This window comes from Heliangelus exortis, chromosome 2 (assembly GCF_036169615.1).
Source record: "Heliangelus exortis chromosome 2, bHelExo1.hap1, whole genome shotgun sequence".
NCBI lineage: Eukaryota > Metazoa > Chordata > Aves > Apodiformes > Trochilidae > Heliangelus > Heliangelus exortis.
This window is the reverse complement of record NC_092423.1, coordinates 116,572,100-116,597,105: the sequence shown is the minus strand read 5'-3', so window position 1 is coordinate 116,597,105 and position 25,006 is coordinate 116,572,100. Positions and strand designations below refer to the sequence as shown.

At 40.8% G+C, this 25,006-nt stretch overlaps 1 protein-coding gene across 3 annotated transcripts; it reads right to left on the bottom strand.

Moving 5' to 3' along the window:
- Nucleotides 1-1,084: 1,084 nt before the first annotated feature.
- On the bottom strand, nucleotides 1,085-24,997 carry ADHFE1 (alcohol dehydrogenase iron containing 1). Of its 3 annotated transcripts, XM_071737661.1 has the most exons (15): nucleotides 24,838-24,995; nucleotides 24,378-24,415; nucleotides 21,925-21,968; nucleotides 21,699-21,752; nucleotides 20,311-20,465; nucleotides 19,948-20,144; nucleotides 19,446-19,523; nucleotides 18,200-18,305; nucleotides 16,829-16,981; nucleotides 15,503-15,601; nucleotides 14,480-14,558; nucleotides 14,249-14,345; nucleotides 10,512-10,669; nucleotides 6,816-6,934; nucleotides 1,085-2,019 (listed from the first exon to the last, which is right to left on the bottom strand). In XM_071737661.1, exons 1-14 carry the CDS (start codon nucleotides 24,891-24,893, stop codon nucleotides 6,851-6,853), a joined length of 1,398 nt encoding a protein of 465 aa, XP_071593762.1. In that variant the 5' UTR covers nucleotides 24,894-24,995; the 3' UTR covers nucleotides 1,085-2,019; nucleotides 6,816-6,850. The 3 variants fall into 3 exon arrangements, with proteins under 3 accessions (XP_071593762.1, XP_071593760.1, XP_071593763.1); XM_071737659.1 differs by lacking the exon at nucleotides 6,816-6,934 and having other exon boundaries at nucleotides 24,838-24,997; XM_071737662.1 differs by lacking the exons at nucleotides 1,085-2,019; nucleotides 6,816-6,934 and adding an exon at nucleotides 9,979-10,427 and having other exon boundaries at nucleotides 24,838-24,997.
- Between the last annotated feature and the right edge of the window lie 9 nt (nucleotides 24,998-25,006).

Genomic DNA, 25,006 nt, shown 5'->3' with positions numbered 1-25,006 from the left:
AATGTATATTCTCATCTTAGATGCTTCCCTGAACTCTGATATTTTTACATCCTCTTAACCAGGTCAGCCAAAAAGAGGTAGACTCCTAGATCCTAATTCTCCAACTGTTCTTACTCCCTAGCCTGTAACCATGTTATATTCAGGCTACCTGTCTCAGCTGTAACCAATGTCTACACACAAGCCAGTTTTTTTTACCAGTGCCTTGATTGCTCTGCAGATGTCTCCAGTGAAGGACGTGCTTGGACCTTTAGCATCCATCACCTGACCCCGCACTGCCTTTGTTCAGCAGGTTGGTGCTTTTAGGTTGGCTCTGTTGGGCAGGTCCCTGAACTGCACTGTACAGTTGGTGACATTACCACTTCTGACACGAGAAGTCACAAATAGTACTTTACTCTCAAAATCTGCCCCCTAGCTCTGTGCTCAGTTTTACTGAGTAATCCTAATTTTAGGACTTCCATCAAGAGCAATACATATGAAGCACATCAGCTTGACTGCATCAGGAAGTAAACTTGGGAGATGGCTACATGAAAGCTGTGGGATGTGTTCTTCTGGGATGTCCTCCTTGCCAAAAGTCTAAGTGGCTCCAGAAGTGGGACCAGAAGCCGCAGCCTTCCAGAAGGGAACCCCAAGGAGCCACCACTCACAGCACAGCATTAACACAGCTTCAGCCCTTCCTGGCTTGGGAAGATGACCCTGGAGAAAGACTGAAGCAAGGTTTACAGAAGCTCTGTGGTTTTAGCTTTATGCAAGGCAATTGCAACTCAGGTTCTGTTTGTGTTACTTCCTATTTCTTGCTGCTCGGATAAGCACACAGTGACAGCTTCCACGAGGCAGGGACCTGTTTGTTGGAAAATGGATTATGACCACTGACTCTTGCAGATGAACTACTAAGCAACCATCTAATGGTCACTAAAGAGACACCACAGGTCTGTGCTGGTGACCTAGAGGTGAAAAGACTTTCTTTGGCCAACTGAGTCCCCAAAGCTTTCACACCCCAGTTCAGGGGGAGAAGTTCTGATCTAAATGACTGTTAATCTTCTTAAGGTGAAAAGGTCAGAAGAGCAAGTTGTTCAATGTTAACTGCTTTTTATGCCAGAAAAAAAAAGTGTCTTTATTTCCAATGCTGTCTTAAAATACACAGCAACACTTAAACATCCAAAGTTTCACAGTGATTTTTTGAAAGTGATGTCAGCTTTTAGATAGATGACAAGGTCCACACACAGTGTCAGCCCCTCACAGCTGTGTCCATAGCCTGACCAACAATGCCACACAATGGTGTCCTTAAATCCCATAAAGGCAAGCGACAATGCCACAGAATGAAGTGATAACACATTGGAGCTGCTGACAATCAGTCTTTAACATGTGTTATCCATTTGACTGCAGGTGTAAATCAGCATTTCAATGTCAAGTTGCTAATTTAAGGCTGTATGGTCAAACATCCCAACAGGCTACCCCAGCAGAAGCACAAGTGCATTGTTAAGTAGGTCAAAGTCACCACGAGTCAGGGAACACAGAGGAAAAATTCCACATCCGTGCTATGATATATATATTTCATGATACAGTGATATTAGATTAAATTAAACATTTACAGCAGCTCAGATGACAGTATGGGCACAGCCTCAGATTTTGGTGGTGTATGTGCTGCTGTGGCTCTGCAGGGCAAAGTGAATTAACATGGATCTCCAAGGGACACGGGTCACATTTCTTCTGCTTTCACTTAACTCTCCCACCTCATGGATGTGCATTAACTTTTCCTGCTTTAATTCCCACGTTCAGATAAACGAGGAAAATATCCGCTGCCATTTGGTGTATTTAAAGTTCTCTAAAACCACATACATGCAATTTTTCAAAAGAAACCAAAGCCGGAAAGTGTTTTTTTTTCATCCCTTCTACTAGCAGTTAATTTAAGACCCTGATTAACATTCCATTGAGCTGTGTCAAATGGTTCCTCTTCTTATTGTTATTGTTTGGCTGTACAATGTTTCCTACCAACTCAGTTGTGGCGGCTGTGTCAGTACACTGGGGGAAGAAGGAAAGAAATGGCATATTAGTGGGTTATTTAATGGGAGCATAGAAGAGGCAAAACACAAAAATGCATTCAGAATTATTGCATCTAAGGAAACTGGAGCCTTCCTAATGATAATCCAGGTTTTTTGTCTCAGTTTCATTAAGATGTTCAGAGCAACAGCAGCAGCTTCTTCAGTCTCATGGGCAACTCCACAAAAAAAAACAGGCACTAAAGATTTTGTAACAAATTAAGCCTGCATCATTTCCCATGTGTCCTGCATGTAAATACAAACGTAACAGCCTGTGGAAAAAACCTGCATGTGCCAAGAGAGCTGCAAATTCAGAGCTCTGCAAATTCAGACACTGAGAGTTCCACCCCAGCACTGCTCAAAAGAGAAACCTCCTCTTCTATCTAGGGAAAGATGGAGCCAGATTACCAGGCAGGATTATCAGGGGTGGGTAGGTGTGGAAGACCCTCTTCTCACTGTCCAAGGTTCATACTGCAGCTGACAGCCTGTGCACTGCTGGGTGAGATAAGGAAAATTATTGCATCCCTTGCTTTTTATTCAGTCACTGGTGTCTGAATTTAAATTAGGTTCCTCTTTATTTAAGAAGAACACAGGGATGGTCTGATGAAAAAAAAGGGACCCATACCTTTAGGCCTCCTACTGCATTGCATCAAATTGCCCTTGTCCCTTCCCCAGGGACAGACTTAATGCAGTGATGGATTTATCAGTTTGGAGCTGTTTAACCCAACGCATACCACACATGTCCTGTGCACTGTGATGCTTAAGCATCACTCTCTCACACACATTTTTCAAGTCTCAAGGGGATGGAAAGCCAGCCACAGGACAGGAGATTACAGCCTCAGCACATTGCCTTAAAATGAAGACAGTGCATCAAGGAATGAGCATATGCACTATTTGACCTGTGGTTTCTTCCAAGTTTATTCACACAGGATGGCAGGGAGAATTTTTGCAGATTTGAGCTTGTTGGTCACATATTTTTTTCTTCATTCTCTTTTTGCTTTACCTGCTGGGAAAATCAGCAGTGGAATGGGAAGAGGCAAGGGAAAAGAGGGGGTGGATAAACTATTGTACCAGCTGACCCCACTTCTACTGATGCCAAGCCTGTGAGAACCTGGAAAGGGGAGTGAGGTTTCTATTTTTTATTCCAGGTAAAACTATACGTTCTGTTAAACTATTTTCACCAGCATTACACATGCATTTTTTCACACTCACTCCCAAGAGCTAAGCTTATCACTGTAGATGGACTGAGTGAGTAGCCAGATGAGCCAGGGTTTGGTTTAGGTTTGCCCACACAGAACTTGGACAGTACAGTACTAGAAGAGAGAAGTAGCAGGTCAACATCCACAGCAAAACTCATGAATCTGGTAACTTCTACACAAATAGGAGTCCCTAGAGTCTCTCAAAGCATTCTTCTGTCATGACTGAATAGCTGCCATTTATGCTTCCTTAAAACCTATTAAATAACCATGGTCTGGATAAACCAGGCATTTGTTCTTTATCTAAAGCCTGACAAATCCTTTTATATAGTTACAGCTGTTTAAGGCAGAAAGTAAGTGTCTGACTCCACAAGAAAGAGTGGGGAATCAATCAAGCCCTACTGCTAAAAAGTAGGACATACAAAGATTGATAATATTGTATTGCAATATGTAATAATACCTACAACTACATTTGTATTGCAATATGTAATAATACCTACAACTACGTACTGATCAAGCAGAGTAAGGTGTGCAGAAACCACCTGAAATGTTCACAGAAATGTTCACTATGCAGAAGTTTGGATGCTTTTATTTCTGGGACACCTCTAACATTGCTCTTGGCTGTCACCCATGATACAATGGTTTTGTCTGCACAGTTGCCAGGCTCACCAGGCAAATGACTTTCCAGGAGGTATCACTGCAGTCTGTGAAGCTAATGGGAGCCTACTTCCTCAGAATGGGTTTGGTTCATAATTAGTTTACAGGACTGAAGTTAACACGACAGAGTTAAACACTGCTCCCAAACACTTTCAAACAAGCTTGTGTTGATTGCAAGTACAACCTTACATGTTACTTGCATTTCTGTATCATCAAAAGGAAATACCAGATCCATCATGAGCAGAACCACAGCACATCCAATAACAGATCCATCATGGTCCATCCACAGAGCACAAGAGCCACCAGGAGCCAAAAGAACAAGCTGCCCAGATTTCACACGTGCCCAGCTGCTGCCAGGCACTCACAATTGCAGTGCCACGCCAGCTCCCCACACAAATGTCAGGCTCATGCTCACAAAACAGGCATGTTCAAAGATGCAGATATATTGACTAGTTAGGTTGTCTCAGCACAGCACAATTTAGCAAGATAATACATGAAAAACCCCAGTAACTCTTCAGTTATGAATAAAACTGCCAGTGCCCAGAGCCAGGGCATGTCTCCCTGTCACAATGTCACCATCTGAAAGGCAGCACTGTGGGGTGGCTTGAGTTCCCTTGATTTTTCCTCAGAAAACTGCCACCAGTCAGTGATCATTGGTGGTGGGAGAACACATGTAGATGATGCCTGCGAATGAGATTTCACAACCAGTCTAAGCCAGTTGAAGAACCCTGACATTGCCAATGGGGTGTGGGAAACAGAAATTGCCCTTCTCATGGCACCATCTGCTTATATTGGGTTAGGTATTATAATAAACCCTTTGTCTCATCTGTAAAATATGGATAAAACCTACTACATCAAAATGCAGTGTGAGGCTTAAGCTAAAAACTATCAAGAGCTCTGGGTTACCTGGTATAGGAAGTTAAGAGCAAGGTTCTGTCAGTTGAAAATACAGCCTGCTAGTAACTGCCATACTGCATAAATGGCAAATTAAAAGTGTGCTGGAAGGAAATACCCTGCATTCCTAACTAACCCATCAAAGTACTCTGCTGCAGTGATGAAACCCACATGCTGCTCAGTTCCCCAGAAAGTACATTCTCCCAAATACAGCATGGTTGCCATGAAGTAGGCTCCTGGAAAAAAGATTCTCTCCTCAGGACTCTGTACTGCAACCACAGCCTGGAGAAAGATCGGAATGGAAAGATAAAACAGGCCAAGAGATTATATGCAGAAGGGTTTGACAAAGTTTTTTTCCAGCACAGTGGCTTTGAACAATAAAATAAAATGATTCCTTCACCACTTGCTATTACAGCATCATTCATGTCAGAGGCTCTTGTGGGCAGTTTCAGGAGAGGACAAGATTCACAAGGACACAGAAATTAAATGTGTGTCCCAGCAAAGGCTGAGGCATATTGGCAGCATAGTCCCTAAGGCCACCAAACCCACCCTGTGGTTAAAAACAAGATCTTGAGTCTTCAGCCAGTACCCATTCACCTCTTTCAACTGAGCATTAAAACAGATCCAATGTCAATACCCAGGACATATCTGTTCTCAGATTCTATCTTTAACAGACAAACACAAAGTTGCAATGGTGTAAATATAAAGCCTTTTGTTGACCCGGGTGACTGAAAAGTGCTCCCTCCCCACAAAGAAACAAACACAACAGAGGTTATGGTGTTCTTCTTGTGTTTGTCTTGTGTGGTAGCTGCATAAATCAGATGCTGAGAGGGTCCAATATGAAGCAGTATCTGATCTAAAGGAACTGTACACACAGCCATGTGCACTTTCTAAAAAAAGAAAAAAAGCAGTAAAATTTTAGTTTCATTTCCCCCTTTCCCATTTCCCTTTGTCAGTTGACAGTCAACCAGCTGGTTAGGAGCTCAGTACGTGCACACTGATTCCCACATTTAACCAGTACTCCCAGTGGGGCACCGTGCAGCCATATGCTACACCACCACTTTTTAACATCAAACCACAGCACACTGCCACTTCCTTCAGCTGGTGGCCATGCTCTGAGTGGCAGCACCTCCAAGAGCTCAGCAGGAGCAATTGGTTCACAGAGAAGCAAGATAGAGTTGATAGCTTCTTCCCACAGAATGCAGCAGGAAAAGGGATGTGTTGTTTCTACAGAGAAGAAATGACTGTGATGGACGATGTCCTGCTGCTACGTGGTTCCTGTTGAGCCTGTGACCACTCTAATTTTGTGCCTCCTGCAAACATTTAACACAGATTTTTAAAGGGAAGATAAATATCTGAAAGAACACGTCGAGGCTTTAACCTGAAGCAAACTTTAAGGAAGCCTTCATGAAGAGTGTAGTTTTTTTCTGAACCAAAAAAAAAAAAGTACCCCAGCTCAATAGCTTTCTTAACAAAGCCAGAGAGTAAAAAGATCACAGAATCACAGAATTTTAGGGGTTGGAAGGAACCTCTAGAGATCATCTAGTCCATCCCCCTGCCATAGCAGGATCACCTAGGGTGGGCCACATAGGAAGATGATAAAGTGCAACAGAACACAGCAGATTGACGTCTTCTGCAAGGTAACTCCCCTTCCCTATTTAAAATACCTTCAATTATTTCTAAATAGCATGACTTTTAAAAACTAAATCAGAGACAATTTTAAGAAAAAATATAAATTGTAAAACATTTTGGAATATCCCTTAAAATATTTTTCCACCTTTGACCATCTCTAAGGAACAAAAAAAGTCTTCAGTACAGCAAGATGCCTGCTCTAACTTTTATGCAAGTTACTACTACTGACTGCTGAGTAGGAAAAAAAACACAGACAAGACTTCACTTCAGAGCAGTATTTAGTTAAAGATGAATTACTTGACCTTTTGGCAGTGTACAATGGAAGAGAGTCACAAAGAGAAAGACATGCAAGTTCTTCCATTCTCTAAACAAACGCAGACCCATATCTATAGGAAATTACCTTTGTGTTAGAATAGAGCACACTTTTTGTTTAAGCTAATAGAGCTTCATGGAAGCCTCAAAGAGGGCAGATAAGTCTTCTTCTGTCTGGGGACGTGGTGATAGTTTAGTCACTCTCTCCTGAAAGATTAAAGAAAAACTGGATTACAGAAGGTTGCCAATAAAATTAATCAAGCAGTACCTAAACTACATTCCTTTGTACAAACGTCCTTCACAGAGAATAACAAGGTTTTGCAAATAACTAATCAAGTAATTATGGCTGAAGCATGGTCAACCGTACAGTATTTTCGAGAATATATTAATTTAAATTGCCTATAATTAAAACACAAAAGCAAGATTAAAATGCAGTTCAGTTGCAAAGTCAAGTGCTTCAAACTCAGGTCTTGTCAGTCACAGATGTCAGTGCCACAGTGTATGGTGGGTAGGGGAATACAGCCCATTCTAAAATTCATTTATCAGCATTGGAACTAGGAGGTCATTTTTCAGTGAGCAAGTTTTTCAAAATACAACATCTTTCAAAACCCAGGAACTGGCATAGACGGGGAGAGCAAACAGTGCCTGCAACTCAGACTCCAAAAGAGAGACTCATCAAGGGGTGGTAGAGAAACTGCTTAGTGAACAGCCTGACACTTTGGAATCAGAATACAAAATAGTTGTGGTTGGTTTTCATTTGGGTGATAGTTCAACAGTTTATGGATGCTGTTGTCCCATCAACTGAAATGAAACTCAGGCATATGCTCCACTGCTCTGCTTAACCAAATAACCACAAAGACAGGGATGGCAGTTCAGAAAAGCCCATGTTCCTGAGGATGAGGAGCTTACTAGTGCAGGTATTCAGCTACAGCAGAAACACTCAGCTGAAAGGGCCTAACATTTTTGGACTCACAGTGGTCAATTAGTATACTTTTATGCTTCAAACAGTCAATGATTTTAACATCTATTGAAAGAACGGGGAGAGTGACAAACACCTGCAAAGACAGAGGCCAGGCCCACACTAGAAATGTGTTCTCTTTAGGTGAATGTGATGTATTCTGGCAAGACTGAGTTTCTCCTGCTACAACCTGTTCCTTTGTGGAAGAGGCTGTCCTAGAAAAAGCTCTAAATTTTCCCCTCCTCCTTTTCAGTACTGAGACAGCAGATGTCATTTGCTATGGGCCTTGTTTTATTCGCCAAGTGGGATTCTGGGGAAGGGGCTCCTCCATCCCCTTGCCTCAGGGTGGGGGTCTCAGCTCCAATGCCCCCTGAGCATCAGAGCACAGACAGTCAGTGCAGCTCAGTGCTGCAGCTCAATGCTGTGGCTGCTCCACTTCCCCCTCAGCCCACAGGGCTGTGATTTGTGGACAGGCTACATGTGGTTACACAGCAAGAAAAGCCACCACACTGGGAACTTGAAACATTGGTCTGGCATGGTGAGGAAGTCAGCTGTGAGATATTACACAGTGCATTATGGTAACTTGACACTGGCACAGGTTGCTCAGGGAAGTTGTGGCTGTGCCCTCCCTGGAAGTGTTCAAGGCCAGGTTGGATGGGGCTCTGAGCAACCTGGTCTGGTGGGAGGTGCCCCTGCCCATGGCAGGGGTGTGGAACTAGATGATCTTTAGGGTCTATTCCAACCCAAACTGTTCTGTGATTCTATGCTCAGCATGCTTAGCATGGCTTGTGAGGAGTCTGAAAAGCGTGGCTTTGTGTAACTTTACCTAACTTTACTGCTACAGCAGCAGCAATCAAACAATAGCTCATTCCCAACCCCCGACCAGCATGGCTATGCATACAGATTAACCAAAGAAAGGTTAAGATTCTTCTGTGTTGTTTTGAAACCAGATGGAAATTCAACAGCAAAGGTATGTTGTTTTTTTTCAGACTCACAATATGCAAAATATAACAACTCAGTGCTTAAGTACTCAGTAAATTAATCACGCTTTAAATTAGAGAAGAGTCGATTTAGACTGGATGTTAGGAAAAAGCTCTTTACCATGAGGGTAGTGGAAAAATGGAACAGGTCGCCCAGGGAGGCAGTTGAGGTCTCATCTCTGGAGATATTGAAGGTGAGGCTTGACAAGGTTCTGAGCAACCTGATCTAGTTGAGGGTGTCCCTGCTTACTGCAGGGGGCTTGGACTGGATGACATTCAGAGGTTTCTTCCAACCCAATTTTTTCTATGAATCTGTATTAGGACAGTCTTGGCAAAATTACAGTTTTGTACATGTGCACTGAGATGGACAGGGTTATCAGTAAAGTCACAGGAGTGACAGGAGACTATCAGGATCAATTTCAATGGACCTACTTACACAAGAAAATAAAATTCTGTTTTAAACTTCAAGTATAAATGTTCATCCCAGTAGAGTTACCACTGCAAGATGAAAAGAAAAATATACTGTTTTGTATAAAGATGAAACTGTATAACTACCTGTGTGGTCAATCCTGGACTGTTAAGAAATATTAATGCATTTTAATCCTGCTACATCTTATATGCAAAAATCATGTTTGAAGATCTATTAGGTCATCTCATTGTACATAGTACAATTAATCATTAATGCCATGAGATGACACAGTAAATGAATTAAAAGTCAATTTAAGCTAAGCTAACAAACAAAAAACCCTTTAACATCTCTTAGCAAATAATATTTCCCAACTATGAAAAACATGCCTTCAACAAGATCTTGTGTTTGTGATGACAATCACAATGGTTTTAAAGGAACATGTATGAAAACAAACCTCCAAAATGCCCCATAACAATTTATACGCATAACCTATTTGATGGGCATTCAGAGACCTCAGTTTCCATCCTGGCTTTGCCACTGCTCTGTTGTGTGTGATTCTAAATAGCTTCATCTTTGTGTCTTTTTCTTGAGTATAAAATAGGAATAATTAATATTTACCCTCTGTTAGAAGTTGCTCCAAGATTTAAGAATGAAAAGAATTAGACATGACAAGAGGCACTGCTGTAGAAAATAAATAGTCTTTCAGCCTACAAAATTTTTGTTTTCTCTACAGTGTTTATTTCCCTTGCTACTTGGTGGAAATAAATCCTACGTACACGGAACAGTCCATAGCATATGAATCAAAACCTCTTTTACAAGGAAGATACTGGGTTTTGCTTTAGGAGTGGTGTGTTGCTTTTTCCAGTGTCTTTGTGAGCACTGAAACAATAAAGAGTATTACAAGTTTAATCTATATCATCCCAGGGGACCTTATTTCAAATTCTGGTGGGGGTCAATGGAACAAAAAAGCCATCTGGGAAGAAAAATGCAACTTCTCTATATGGAAAAGCTTAATGCAAAGTGAGCTTGATCATTCTTATCAGATAGCACTTTGTATTAAGGCTTTATCTATAACCCATCCTGCATACATAATTAACAGAGATGGTTATGAAAAAGCAGTATCTTCTGTAAAGAACAAAGGTCTATGAAAAACACCCTCTTTTCAATAAATGTGACATTAAAAAGTAGCCAAACATCTAGGCATTCCTTCTGAATCCATGCGAAGAACACACTGAAGTATGCCCTCCATTTCACTGAAAAGAAAAACCTTAACTGTGCAGAGAAACACAACACAGTTGACTATCCACAATCTTCTCCACTTTAATTGTCTTCATGTAGGACTAGAAACAACATCTGCTTGAAAAGAAACACTTCAGTTTTAAAAAAAATCTGTTCTGTTTTATTTGACAAGAAAACCTGTTTTGCTTTCTGTCTTACCTGAGGCAGAGTGCCTTTGACTAAGGCAGGGATGTCTGCTTTAGAATAACCAATTGCAGCTAAGCCATCATCAACATTCAGATCAAATAGGAATTTCCGGAGCGTGTCTGCCAAAATAAACCCCGCATCTTTGATTCTGGCAGTGCGGATGTCAGCTCCTAAAATAAGACATAAAGCTTTGACTGTAGGGGAGAGAGTGGAGGAAGCCTGCTCTGGACTTAATTTAATCATAATATCAGCTGAATACATATCCATACATAACAGTCACTGGCCTAAAAGCAACAAGAAGTGAAAGGAGGAATCAAGTCTTCGTTTTACAGTTGGAATAGTTTGTAAAAGGTGAAATAAAGCAAGATCAGGAGAAGGAGGTAATTGCTGCCAGAAAGACTAACTGCCACATGAGGTAAACTTCCTTCCCCTTGTGCTTGCAGGGAGAAGAACTTTTCAGGCTGACTAACTGCTGGGAGGAAAGAAGCTAACGCATGAACCTCAGTGGTATTTATTTTTATGGACGGTGTGCCAGATGCTAACTTGAAGGCCTTGAGTTTGCTGACATCTAGAGGACATGGAAACCACTGACATGGAAAGCCTTCACTCGTTCAAAGAGGAGGAGAGCATGCAGGCTGACGAAGGCAGGAGATGGCAGGGCACTGTTTCAGGGCTTAGGTAAATCCTACACTTAATGCTGTCGGAATATGTGTGACTTGTGTGGGATAAGGAGGGCAACCAGGCTGGTGAAGGGACTCGAGCACAGATCCCATGAGGAGAGGCTGAGGGAGCTGGGGCTGTTCAGCCTGGAGAAGAGGAGGCTCAGAGGAGACCTCATCACTCTCTACAACTCCCTGAAAGGAGGGTGTAGCCAGGTGGGGGTTGGTCTCTTTTCCCAGGCAACTCTCAGCAAGACAAGAGGGCACAGTCTCAAGTTGTTCCAGGGGAGGTTTAGGTTGGACATTAGAAAGAATTTCGAATTTCTTTACTGAGAGGGTGATCAGGCATTGGAATGGGCTGCCCAGGGAAGTGGTGGATTCTCCATCCCTGGAGATATTTAAAAAGAGACTGGATGTGGCACTCAGTGCCATGGTCTGGTAACTGCAGCAGTAGTGGATCAAGGGTTGGACTTGATGATCTCTGAGGTCCCTTCCAACCCAGCCAATTCTATGATTCTATGATAATGTAGAATTGAAGAGGAGGAACAGGTGTGTTTGAAACACTACTGAACAATAAGGAAAGTATGAATGTAAAATGAAAGATTACCAGTACTTCTTGCTTCCTCTCCTTCAGTGAATGGTCAGGATTTATTTAAAAGTAATAATAAAAATATGTCCAGATGGATGACACAAATTCTTCCATATGATTTCTTTTCAAACTAGGCTGAGCTAAATTTGTTCTCTGTGTAACCTCAATGATGTTACACCAGAACTATGTTAGGTCCAAGTGCCATGGTGAGAGATGAGTAAGAGGAACAGCATAGCTACAGGAAAAATATTTTTTGTGACCATTCTCTGTGAACATTCGAAGGGAGTTAAGTGAGCATGAGACCAAAAAGCTCATTTGAGGAGCCCAGATATTCAGGCAGTAAGGCTGGCAGTACTGTGGCAGATAATGTCAGTAAGATATTGATAAATAAGGCATGACAAAGACTTGTACAAAGTCTTATGCTACTGGGATTATGCCACACAGTCTGAGTTTATCCTGGGTTTTGCTGCAGAGTAATAACTGGGACATAACTGCAGTATCTTTACTGATGCAGTAAAGTCAAAGGGAAAAGGAGGAGGGAAAAAAAAGATCAATAAATGTGAAGGGCAGTTTTAAAATTTTGCTACAGTTCTAGTACTTTATTTTTGCTCATCTTAAAGGCTACATCAGTCTTTGATTGGACTTAGAAAATTTCTGGCCACACGCACACCTATTTCAGATGTTTCAGAATCCATCCAGGGAGGTATTAAGCTTTTTATGGCTGTACCCAAATTCACAGCTGTACATACACACAGCATAACTATTTAGTAATCTGCTTCATGTCATAAAATACCTTCTTAGTCATTGCTTCTGGCATCATGACAGATTTGAATCAGCTACTGTAGTCATTGGACTCTGGACTGGAATCATAAGTAAACACCCCAGGTGGGAACTAAAAAATTCAATTCTGTGTGACATGTTTTCAGCAGAGCCCCTTTACAGCAAGGCAGACAATATATTAGTTTAAATCTTGATTGAAGAAATTAACAGAGCTTTTATAGACAGAATTTATGGCAGCAGTTCATATAACAAAACCTAAAAAAACTGCTTTTCAACCACTTATTTAAGGAGCAAGAGTTTGAGTTTAAGTTCCCTGACATGCCGTGCTAGCCAGTCATCCAGAGATATTTTTTTTTGGTCTACTTTGAGTTGTGTGTTACTGCTGTAGGAACACAGACATTTTGTAGTTTAGTATGTGATTCCAGCAAGGTTTGTGTTTTGGTTTTGACCATAGGCAGGACTGCATACTTTGTAGGAAGGCAGAACAAACCTCACAGTCAAAATTTATAAAACAGATGGAACATTCCCCCATTGTAGTTTTCCTGACTATACTGTTTTACAGCCTCTTTAAAATACCCTGAATATTTTCATTGTCTGAATACAAGTCCCACTCTTTCTCAAAACCCACAATGATTTCAGATTACTTAAACAAGGAAGTCATATGTGTGACTGGATTGCTGTGACTTGCATGCATAAAGCTGACCATACAAGGCACTGAACAGAAATTTTCCAGAGACCAGGAGAGTTGCCCTAACCACTTTCTTTCTACTCTCTCCACTGCTGCATTTGTGACTCTGATTGCTTAATAGTGAGCATGGGTATTAGCACCAGCTTAGCTACAACTCACTAGTTCACACAAAACCTGCACTTAGATATAATTAAATTAGCTCAGAGCAGAGCCATGCTGTCACAGCTAGACTGCTAACAGCTCCGGGATTACACACAGTCATGCTGGGGATGCAAAGAAGACATAACCTTTTCTTTAGGACACCTTCTGGTGATGTGCTGCACAGATAACAAAGCACTGTATGAAAAGGTAACCTTTAAAAGAGCCATCAGCTTGAAACGTTTACTATTATACTGCTAACAAGGCAGAAAAGGCCACTTTGTTCATCAACCCACTTCTGAGCCATCACAGACATGTTCACAGAGTAGCTACTTCATGCTTTTCCTTGACATCAGCCACTGAGAAATTTCAGCACCTACAGAGAAGCTTAGACATATATTAGAAAGACTGAAACCCACAGTTATGTGCCATGGAAAAAGAATAGGAGTGATTCAGAACATCAGTCTGTCCAATTCATTGCCACAGCAGGGAATTTGTTAGGCAAAATGCTTCCTTGGGGCTAACAGATGCACCTGAGTGATTTGGTTTAGGATTTCTACTCTAAAGCAGCTACCCTCCATAAAGCACCAAGAAACATGACAATCACACACACTCTCTCCTGATTCATAACAGTTCTACAGTTAATGTGAGCTGTCCAGTTTTCTAGCCAAGAAGCAGATTCTTCCAGCTTGCTTCTCTAACTACATCACCCAATATAAAAATTTACCATCATTCTACCTAAGTTTGTACTAAGTGTAACTCAGACTCCAGAATCTTGTTTTTTATAATCTTAAAACCCTTGCAACAACCAATTGCATTTTTTTTAAACTCCCAAAGACACAGTTTGGAAAGAATTCTATTTGTATGAGTAAGTTGTATCCATAGAGATTCCTACCTAGTATCTCTGCAGCTTCCAAGTGCCGCTCAGGATTTATCTGTGCTGTAAAAGCAAACACTGCTGGTGATGTCAGCACCACAGAAAGGCCATGTGGCTGAGAAAAGAGGAAAAAAAAAGAATAAAATCATATAAATAGGACATGTATTTTTAACATTAATGTGCTTCAATGCGCATTAGCGTGAGGTAACAGAGAACTGAAATGTATAATAAAGATAAGCCAAGTTTTACCACTAAAGAGTGATCCACATTATAATCCTTTGGTTTGTAAGTTTTCACCAAACCAGAAATAGGGTAAGACATTCCATGGCTGGAACAGAGAGTACAGAGAAAGTGGTTAGGGCAGCTCTCCTGGTATTTGGAAAATTTGTGTTCAGTCCTCTGTGCAGCCAGTTTTCTGTATGTAAAGTCTCTTAGGTGCAAAAGGGATTTAGGTGCAGCCAAGGTATGGATATTAGGTACAGACATCCCTCACCCCTCTGCACCTCAGGGATGTGGCAGTAAAATACTTCTTACTGTGGGAATGTGAAGTTATATTACTCCACTGTCTGTACTGAAAAATGCTCAGTTACTGAAGTAATAACAGTATGCCAAAAATAGCATAATCTGCATTTTTACCTGATTCCACTGCTTGAGAAAAAAAAGAAATGTTAATTTTAAAGTATAAATAATAGAGTGGGTTTGCTCAAACAGAAGGAATGAAAGGAAGGTCTCTGAAGGAAATGACTGCTAATAACTTCACACATTTCAGGCTTCAGCTTTGCTTCTCTGAGATTTTTACCCAGAAGAAACTGCATTGCCTTGCAATAACTACAGCTCATTTCAGCCTGCTGAATGCCTACCCTAAACTCTGATTTATCAGCAATTGCATTCATTCAGGAATGGAACAATGCTTCTCTGCTCTCTCTCTACAGAACAGCTGGCATGAAATCCAACATTATAAATGGCTTTAATGTTGTGGTATTGTTTTTCTTCCTAGCTGTGTTTTTTACTATCAAGGAAGGTAAAGAAGCCTAAATTGTGGAATTTTCATGATTGGATTTGAGTATCACAAGTCAGAATACACAGTCCTCATACATGTAAATGCCAAGACCCCATCAGTTTCTCACAACACATGGCTCCCTCTGCATCACAAGCCAAGTTATAATGTTTTACTATATATTCAGTGACAAAGGCAATGATGTCTTTGACACTCTGAACCAAATGCTAGCTAGAAGCTGACCTTGGATGGGGTTAACATTTTCCTGTACTTACCAGAGGTGAACACCAGCATTTCCAAAGCCAATGCCAGCAAAAGCACTTGCTAGGTGCATGTTGGCTCTTGCTTCCCGGTCTTCAGGGTTTCTGATGGCTCTGTGCACCATGGAGACAATGGTACCAGTGAATGCACAAGCAGACTGATAATGGACAGATCATGCAAATATTTATGGACAGATATGCAAAACCTCTCTAAATTAAGCTGAGATAAAAATGCTGGAAACAGAATCAAGTCACACTTCAGTCAGAGAACAATCCTGCTTCTGAATCAGTAAACTAAACCAGTTCCATGAAATGCAGGCTTGCTTTCACTTTTCCAAAAACTGAGTAACTAGAGTGGATTCAGCTATTGTCTCTTCAGTGGTGGCTTAAACAATTCTACTTCCTAGAATGGTTTGGGTTGGAAGGTACCTTCAATATCATCTGATTCCAACCCCCCTGCAGGTACAGAGACCCCTCTCACTAGACCAGGTTGCTCAAAGCCCTGTCCAACTTTGGAGCTTTGGCAATCCTATGTACAGCTTCAGGATCACTCCAGCTTTCTCATCATCTCATTAGGTTCATTCTGAACTCCACCATCTGTGCAGGAAGAGGACAGGGTCCCTTGCCTTCCTAAGCATCAGACTACTTGTGCTTAATAAATTCCACAGGAACAACAGATAACTACTTCAACTAGCTAGGTACTTCAAAACATATTTTAAAAAAACACAAACCCATTGATCTTTAATAGAAGTGCACATGATGTACAAAAGCTGTATACATGTGAAAACTTTATTGGTAGGTATCAAAACTAACTTATAAGTTTTAAACTTTTTTTACATTTACTCAAAACTTAATCTAAAATGAAGGTCTTTTAAGTATGAACTAGTTTCCAGTAAATTCATTTATAAGTGCATGGAGTCATCTTCTTGATATATGTTTAAGTATCCTCATTTACACTGACAATCACAGAAATTACACCAGCAGTATTTTGTTCAGTTTGTTACGTATTCCACTTACACTGTCACAGAAAGAGGATTACTGAAAAAAACTACGTGAATGCTACTGCCACATTGGCTGAGCAGCTTGAAATACCTTTAACTGAGGACTTATTACATAGAGTCACAGGGGCATTAAAATCTACCTCCTCAAGACAACCTAGTAACCCTAAGTTTACTTTCAATTTTATTGAAAAACTTTTTGCTTTACTTAAGAGAAACCCAGGGTAGTAATCAAGGTTTCTGTAGCAGCTGGCCTTACTTTTGCCTAAAATTCTTTGAGTAATCCTCTTTGTCTACTGAAGACTGAATATACTGTGAGGGTGGTGGCTGTTAAAAACATTACCTTTTCAGGTATTTAGCCACAATACGCAGAGCATGAAGGGCCCAGACATCACTGATGGGGTTGCTGCCTTGGTAAGCTGGTCGGCTGATTGGGTTTGAAGGGCAGGGACTGCGCATGTTGTAAGGAAGAGCAGTGTATGACTCCAGAGCATGGCTAAAAGAAAGATTGAAAACTTCATTACTCCAGTGGGAGAGCTTCATTTTACTGCCTTGCTGTCTTCTGAATGCAGGGGCTTCTTATTTATTGCTGGTGTTTAACAGTTGCCATAGACAACTGGGATAATGCTGGGTGGGCACCTTCAGAGCTTTTCCAGCAGACACCCAGAAGGAAACCCAAACAGTGACAGTCTATCAGCTACACCATGCTTAATGTTAGGTTGGATGAACTGACATCTTGGGGTGCAAAGAGCACTGTGCATCTGCAATGGATGCACTTCCTTCCTGTGGCACAGAAACCATAAGAGGCTCTTGCACTGGAAGCATTGTAAGCCACCTTTCTTTTAAAAGTACTGACCTTTAAAAAAATTAGGAGCATGGTATTTAAGCTCTGAAGTTAACAGTCTCATTCTTCTGCATCTGGCCACAGAAAGAAGGAGCACTGGCTAGACAGTTACATTTAGATGTACAAAACTAGAGAGAAATCACTTTCATTTATGAACAAATGCCTCAGTTCCATCACAGATATTGTAGCTCAGGGAACTTCACCGAGACTGAAAAATCACACAGTTCCATTATCCATCTGTTACTTTAATATACACAGAACCCAGAAGCAAAGTAAAGCCCTCCAAAATAAAGCCCTCCAAATAGAAATGTACGTGCATTTTTTGCAGTTAAAAGCTGTAGGTTTCAGAAAAAATTGTGCCAAGCAAAAAGAACATTGTGAAAAAGGTTCTGAAGATGGTTATAACTGGGCAAAGACTTGCCAGCATCACACAAACCTTCACAAATTTTTATTGACACATCATGGCTTTTATTAGAAAATCCTTCTTCTCTATTCCCTGTCATGCCTGTGAGACATCCTAAATGCTGTCACAATCGTGATTAATCATCTACATGGCCTCTTAAAGAAGGGACATCTGGGATCTCTTTCCTGACAACAACCATCCTGGCATCCTGAAAGCAAATAGTTTCTTCAGTGCACTGGAAAAAACATAAAAAATTCTGCAAATAAGTAATTTGTTTCCATAGATTCTGATGGAGGCAGTGAAGTTAATTAAGAGGAAAGGGCAACTGAGACAATCTTAATAAGAACAGTAAAGGGACAAAAAAGATAATTGTTTTCTGCTCCTAAAATATATTTTTTTCTACAATCATCTTAGTGAAAATACAAAACTGTAATAAATTCAAGTAGCAGCCTAGAGAAAAAACTCACCAAAGCACATCAAAGCCACTGTTGGCCACTATTCGCTCAGGCATAGACAGTGTGTGTAAAGGATCAATGATGCCTAATGTTGGCTTGATGGCTCTTGAAGCAATACCTGTATTATTTCAGAGAGAAAAACGAGATATTTTGCAACAAAATAGGACAAGCTGAAGGGTTCAAAACATAAAAATAATGAGGGGAAATTATTTCAAACTATGAAGACAGAGGAAAGAGAGAGAAGGGAAAGTAAGAAGTACCTATGAATCAGAGTCTTACTGATAATTACTTCCCCATGAGACAGTTAAGTGATTTGAGATTGCTGACTGAAGTGGATTATACCAGACAATGTTCCCTCTCCATTTGTTACACTCCTCAAGAAGCCTATGCTTTCAAAATGTCTGTGCTGAATGGCATCTGTAACATTATTCTTGGGTTTATATCTTCTGTGAACAACCAGAGGGCAAGACTGGTTTGTGCCTAAAATTAAATGCTATTGCTAATTGCTGTCTTCAGCATCTGTAATAACCAGGCCTTCATATTTTGGTTAAGAGGGCCCAGATGTAGCTTTGACAGAGAGAAGAGATACAGACAGACAGACACAGACTACAAACAGACCAGAAAACTCTGAGCTATGGTCAGAGCTCTGTAGCACACACATTTGAGTCCCAAGTACCATAGACTGAGTAGCATATAAACCCCACACATTTAGAACTAAAATCTCAGAACTGCTGTGTAGCTTAAGATGACATCTTAGCCCTAATCTTTATTTGCCAGGGATGAAAAGGATAAAGGAAGACAGTGCCCCTCACTTGCATAGCATCTCAGGCCTGAGGTTTTAAAAGTCAGGAAAAGGAGCATCTGTTTGCAATTACACAACAAAGAAACAGAAGTCTTAAAAGCAGAAAGAAAAATACAGAGGAAATAAGGAACAGTTGGTTGACCCTGAATATAAGTAGAAATTTCCTTTGCAGTTAACATTTTCTACCACTTAAGAACTTGAAAGATTTTGGTTTCCTGTTTTGCTTTCAAACTATAATCTGCTGTATTACATAGGTATTTCATTATGTTAATATGCTATAAATTTAATTCACGGAAGAAACCTTTAAAGTCTTCAAGTTTGCCTGTGGCACTTGAATCAAACAAAACCACACCTGAAATGACATGCAGTATCCCTTTCTTTCAAGGCAGGGAAATAATAAAGACACTGGAAAAGCAATTGTCTTGAATAGCAGGCAGAAAACAAAATAAATCTCACCTGTTTTTACTTTTAGTTCTTTGAAGTCAAAAATGGCAACACCGGTGGTTTCACTTCCAGTTCCAGCTGTTGTAGGAACTTAAAAGGAAGAATGGGGGAAACAACAACAAAATATGTAAAACATATTACTGCAGAATAAATAAAACTGCAATAGTTATGCCACCAAAAGTACAAGATCCAGGAAATCTCAGAGGTATCCTTGATCAGAAGCCAACAGGTCAAAGAGAAACTGACACTTTGATCTCTCAGTAAAAGGACTCAAACTCAGCTAAACAAGACAAACCAACGACAAACCCCAGGATTTTACTTACGCTGAATTAAGTGGCAAAATTGCTGCTGAGTACAACTAGAGGAGAAGTAAGCCCAAAGGAAGCTGAAACAGTCATGGTAAACTGATTTCAGCAGGAGCATCATACAGTGATGTTACAGATGATGACACAGAGTGTAGAATGACTCCCCTTCTTCTAGCTCCCCCTCTCCCCCCCACCCTCTCCTGCTTTACCTGCAATAAGAGGCTTGAGGGGCACAGTGACAGGCTTCCCCCTCCCAATAGGAGAATTGACATAATCCAAGAAGGCTGATGTAGGGCTGGATGCATAGAGGTTGGCAGCTTTACAGGTGTCTATGACAGACCCACCTCCAACAGCAACATAGGCATCAAACTCTCCCTTTTGAGCAAACGTAATGGCATCCAGGAAACTTGGAAAACAAGAAAAGCTTTCTGGTTAGTCAGGAGGAAAACAGCACAAGGAGAAACTAACAAATTAAGACCAGCACATGGGTCAGAAGGAGGTGTTTGAACAGCTGCAGGGCATGCTGTACAGGCTCAGGCACTATGTGAGAAGCATACTTGCAGAGGTAGTACCTTTGGTCTGTTGGTTCCACCCGGACACTATCATACATCTGAAAATTTATACCACATTTTGCCAAGGAATTCAATACTGCCTTTACAGGAGGGAGCTGGGAGAGGTTTTTGTCTGTCATCAAGCAAACTCTTCTAGCACCAAGATTCTGCAGGTCCTACATTAACAATTAAATTAAACATTAAATTAAAAAATGTTTTACATTAAGTTAAAAAAACAGACAGATGGTATAAAATGATACGCTGAACTATTTAAATATTAATCCTAAATCAACTGAACAAAAAATAGTTGATTATTGTAAAATTTTTGAAGCGGTATCGACTTAAGAAATAGAGAATTAACCACATACTTACAGGATGCAGAAAACAGCATAAAGTATTCAGTTGCCAAACTCATTTAGTTGAAGTCTTATGACAAAAGAAAACTAATGATAAAGAGTCTGAACAAATGGAAACAACAAGGAACCACTGAAGACCACTGTAAAATGTAAAATATATTTTCTGAAGTAATTTTCCTGCACAGTTTATATTACATAAAAAGGATTTTCTACATGTTAGTTCTCTTCTAATTAAATGCCTACCAAAGCAAGAAATTAAATCTAGAAACTTTAATATTGAATATTAATTTGTTGGTGAAAAAAATAAGGTGGTAAAAATATCAAAAATAATAATACACCCCAACCTTTGCTAAACTGCCACAATAGCTTTGCAATAAATGCAGTTCTAAGCAATCCTAATGCTGCTTAGAGACAGGAATCCTATCTAACTTCATTTGCTGTATTACTTTTAATTTACAAATTTAAATATATAAAAAAGAGAACAGTTAATGCCATAAGTGCCAGGAAGAGAGGAAAAAAAATATAAATCAAAAAAGCAATGACAAATGCAAACTGGAACAACGTACTTGGGTAATCACCTCACACTGAGGAAACAAAAATTGTACACTTTCACAGTGCCAACTCAGAGCTGAACAAATATGCACGTAATTTAATGGAAAGTCTCTGATTCATTTTATAGAGTACTAGAAGAGACAAAAGTGATTTTGAGAAAATCCTGGTGAGTCACCAGAATTCAAAACTTTTTGAATTAAATTCCCTGCCAGCGAAAAATACTGTTGCATAATCATGGCAAATCATCAATGATCTAATTATCCATTAATCTGTATTTCATGTAATCACTTGTACCATAGCAACACTGATGTAACACACTTCTGTTCTTTACTGAACAGTATTTTCTGAACTTTTTAGACTGCTATAAATGACTACACTTATTACAAAGCAATGGTGATTTCACAGATATAATGATTTCCCTTATAAATTGGATTGATAGCACAAGCAGCCCTTTGGAAAATAACTTTACACCAGTGATGGACTTACACTACAGAGGCTTACCATGCCAATCTCTTTAGTAACTCCTTCTCCATATCGGATGTTTGAAATAGCCATCTACAAAAATAGAACCCAAAACCACATATTTTTTTTCTGGGAAAATGGAGAAATGGCATTTATTCCCAAGCAGTCAAAGTGAAATACAAATACTTATATTGTTAAGTGTCATATTTGCAAGTACACAAAATACTAGTTTTAAATCAAATATATATTTTATTATTAAATCTACCTCAAATGCATAGTCTGTATTTCCCAGGGTAGGCTGTTCAGGGACTGGAATAGAAATTAAACAGTAAGATTAGGGAACAAGAATGGACTTCTATCTGTATCCCAAACACTAGAGTTGACAGTCCTTTGCTTTTCAAATCACTTTGCACATGTCATCTTGGCTTGTGTTGGTAAGAGTTGCCCATTTCATCCCTTGCTGTTTGTGAGATTAAGTTATCTAAGTACTTGATTGATTCCTATAATTCAGCAAAACAAGTGTGTTCTTTTTCTTTTTTAATAATTAATTCTTTTCTATAAAAACTTAGCGAGTTAGGAACACTGCATGAGAATTTGTGTGTAAGTCTTTAAAGAAAAGCACATAGTAAGTAGAACTGAGTATTTGCAAAATAATCAGACTGCTACATTTTTATTGCTTTATATTTTACATTTGTAACAAGTGCTACAAATATACAGGGGCAACACAATAACCTTCAGCACAACTTTTCACATGCACTTAAAGAACATCTTTTGTAGGTGCAAGAGTAAAACTGGCAGGTGTTTACACTTGTTTTTACTTTAGTCCTGAACTAGCAGATGGAACTGAATTGCATGCATTTTTAGTATCAAACAAAGTTTTAATAAGGATTGGTGTGTCACTATCAACTTTATTTAGAGAAAGAGAGATTAAAAGGATAGTATTTCAGTCACATCCTCTGCCTGCCATGTCATGCTTGCATGAATTACCACAAAACTCTTAATTTCTTGCATACCCTGATTTTGCCACAAAGTGAAACAAACTGCATCAACTGAAACAGCCCATTCTTCACCAATAAAAGATCAGATGTGGCATTCTGCTCTTCCTGCTGAAGTCATCCCTTTTGTCTGCTATATTAATTGAAAATATGCCATTTGGATTCAAATCCAATGCGTGAAGCCATGATAATGAGTCTTACAGACACTCTGGGGTGCACTGAAGCACTGACCCACAACAGTAACAGATAGGAGTATTAAAACCCTTCATGCACTTTCTATTCAAGCCCAGGCCAGCTGCTATCAGCTCTTTCATTGCCATCTTTTGCCAGGCTGTATATGTTTGACCTCTCCTGGAGTTTAAGTCTGCTGTACTCCCCAGTCATTAATTTGACAGGCTAAGAACATGTCCAAGCCACTTACTCTGTTGCTTTCCAATAGTATAAGATGTCCCCTGCTGTTATATTCTTTAACCAAACTTAACTTCCAGCAAGAATTATAGTCAGTTCAAAAATGGAACTATTTCCTCAAACACTGTCAAGAAACACAATGAACATTTTAATTTTTCCTGCTACTATCATTGTTAAATCAATTCCCAGTATTTAGAGACTTACTGAACAGGTACCATCCCGTTACACTATAGGCTCAGTTGCTGCTTAAAACTTAGAGAAGGTTCTTAACTAAGACTTTTACTCAGCAAGGGCTCAGTCTGGATTGACTGAGTAGGTCACCAAGCAGACAAGCAGAAGAATGAGACTGTATTTCTCAGCTGTGCTATTGTTTTGCTGCATGATGGTCTTGGACAAAACAAGTATCTGAATATATATATATAGATACATATATATATATACACACACACACACAGCTTTTCCATATCTAAAATGGTAATTCATTATAAGGAAGCTTAAGCATGTGAAACCAAGACATTCTGAACTATACATTGCTGAAATCATGGTCCAAACGACTAATTTTTATTGAATCTGGAGACAGACCAGCACATTGATATATTTTCTTATAGCATCCTTACAGTCATTCCTCCCAGAGTGACTCAGTCACTGAGCACTTTTACTCCTCAGCCCTGCCCTAAGTGAGCCGTGCTCTTGGGACCGGCTGTATAAAAAGCATATGGAGATGACATTCTCCAAGGTAACCTTTGTGAATAGCTCCTTTTTATCCATATTGCTTCCTGTTTCTTTTCTAATGTAACAGATGTATCTTTTTCCCCTCAAAAGTAGATCTAAAGCTGAGTTGGCTGAGGTGATGACAGCAGTAGTAACAGAACAGATTTTTTATCAACTTGCCTTACGGTAAGGGGACCGAAGGCCAGGATGCAGTAGTTGTGCCTTATGTGGAAACAGTGACTCTCCAATAGTAATCATTATCATTGTACAGCTGCAAAATAACAGATTGCTCACCTTATCTTGTAAAGTGTTTTCACGGAATCACAGAATGGTTTGGGTTGGAAGGGACCTTTAAGATCACCTAGTTCCAACCCCCCTGCATGGGCAGGGACACCTCCCACCAGACCAGGTTGCTCAGAGCCCCATCCAGCCTGGCCTTGAACACTTTTCCAGGGATGGGGCAGCCACAACTTTCCTGGGCAGCCTGTGCCAGTGTCTCACCAGTGTTTCTTCTCTACCTGTAACCTGCCCCCTCTACCCAGGTTACACTGACAGGGCCACGGTCTCCTACAAAGTTATTTTGGAGACACAAATTCAGTCTTACCTTGGGAATATGTGTGGCTATGGCTGGGGCACCGACATCTAGTTAAAAAGTGAAAACAAAAACAAGGCACGGTTAAAAGGAAAAACCAGACCAGAAAAAAATCCTAACAATTTGTCCTTGACTTGAAGTCTCCTGCGTACACCCGTTCATGCAGCCCGACTCCCCAGAGGCCTGGCAGCAGACCCCGGCTCTCGGAGGAGGCCCGGCCCGGCCCACCCCACCCGGCGGCCCGGCGGCGGTGGTTCGGGTTCTAGAAGGCGGGTGGGTACTGGCAGTCGGCCCCGGGGATACCCGTGTGAGGGGGGAGAGATCAGCGTTAGGGAGAGGGCATGAGGAGACTCCCGTGGCCCCCTGGGAGGCAGCAGTCGGCATCGCCCCCCGCTGCCCACGAAGCGAGGAAAAGCAGCGGAACCGCCGCAGGGGGGGGGGGAGGATCCCGGTCCCGTTCCCCCGCACTCACGCTGCCCGCTGCAGCTGCCGCAGGAGGCGGGCGGCCCGTTCCCGCCCCGCCGCCATCGCCTCGGCTCCGCGGGGCCAGAGCCGGGGGCCACGCCGAGGGTTGAGCCAGCGGCAGCGCCTCCTCCGGGGGCAGGCGCCGGCTCCCGGCCGCCTCCCGACCCCTGTTGCGG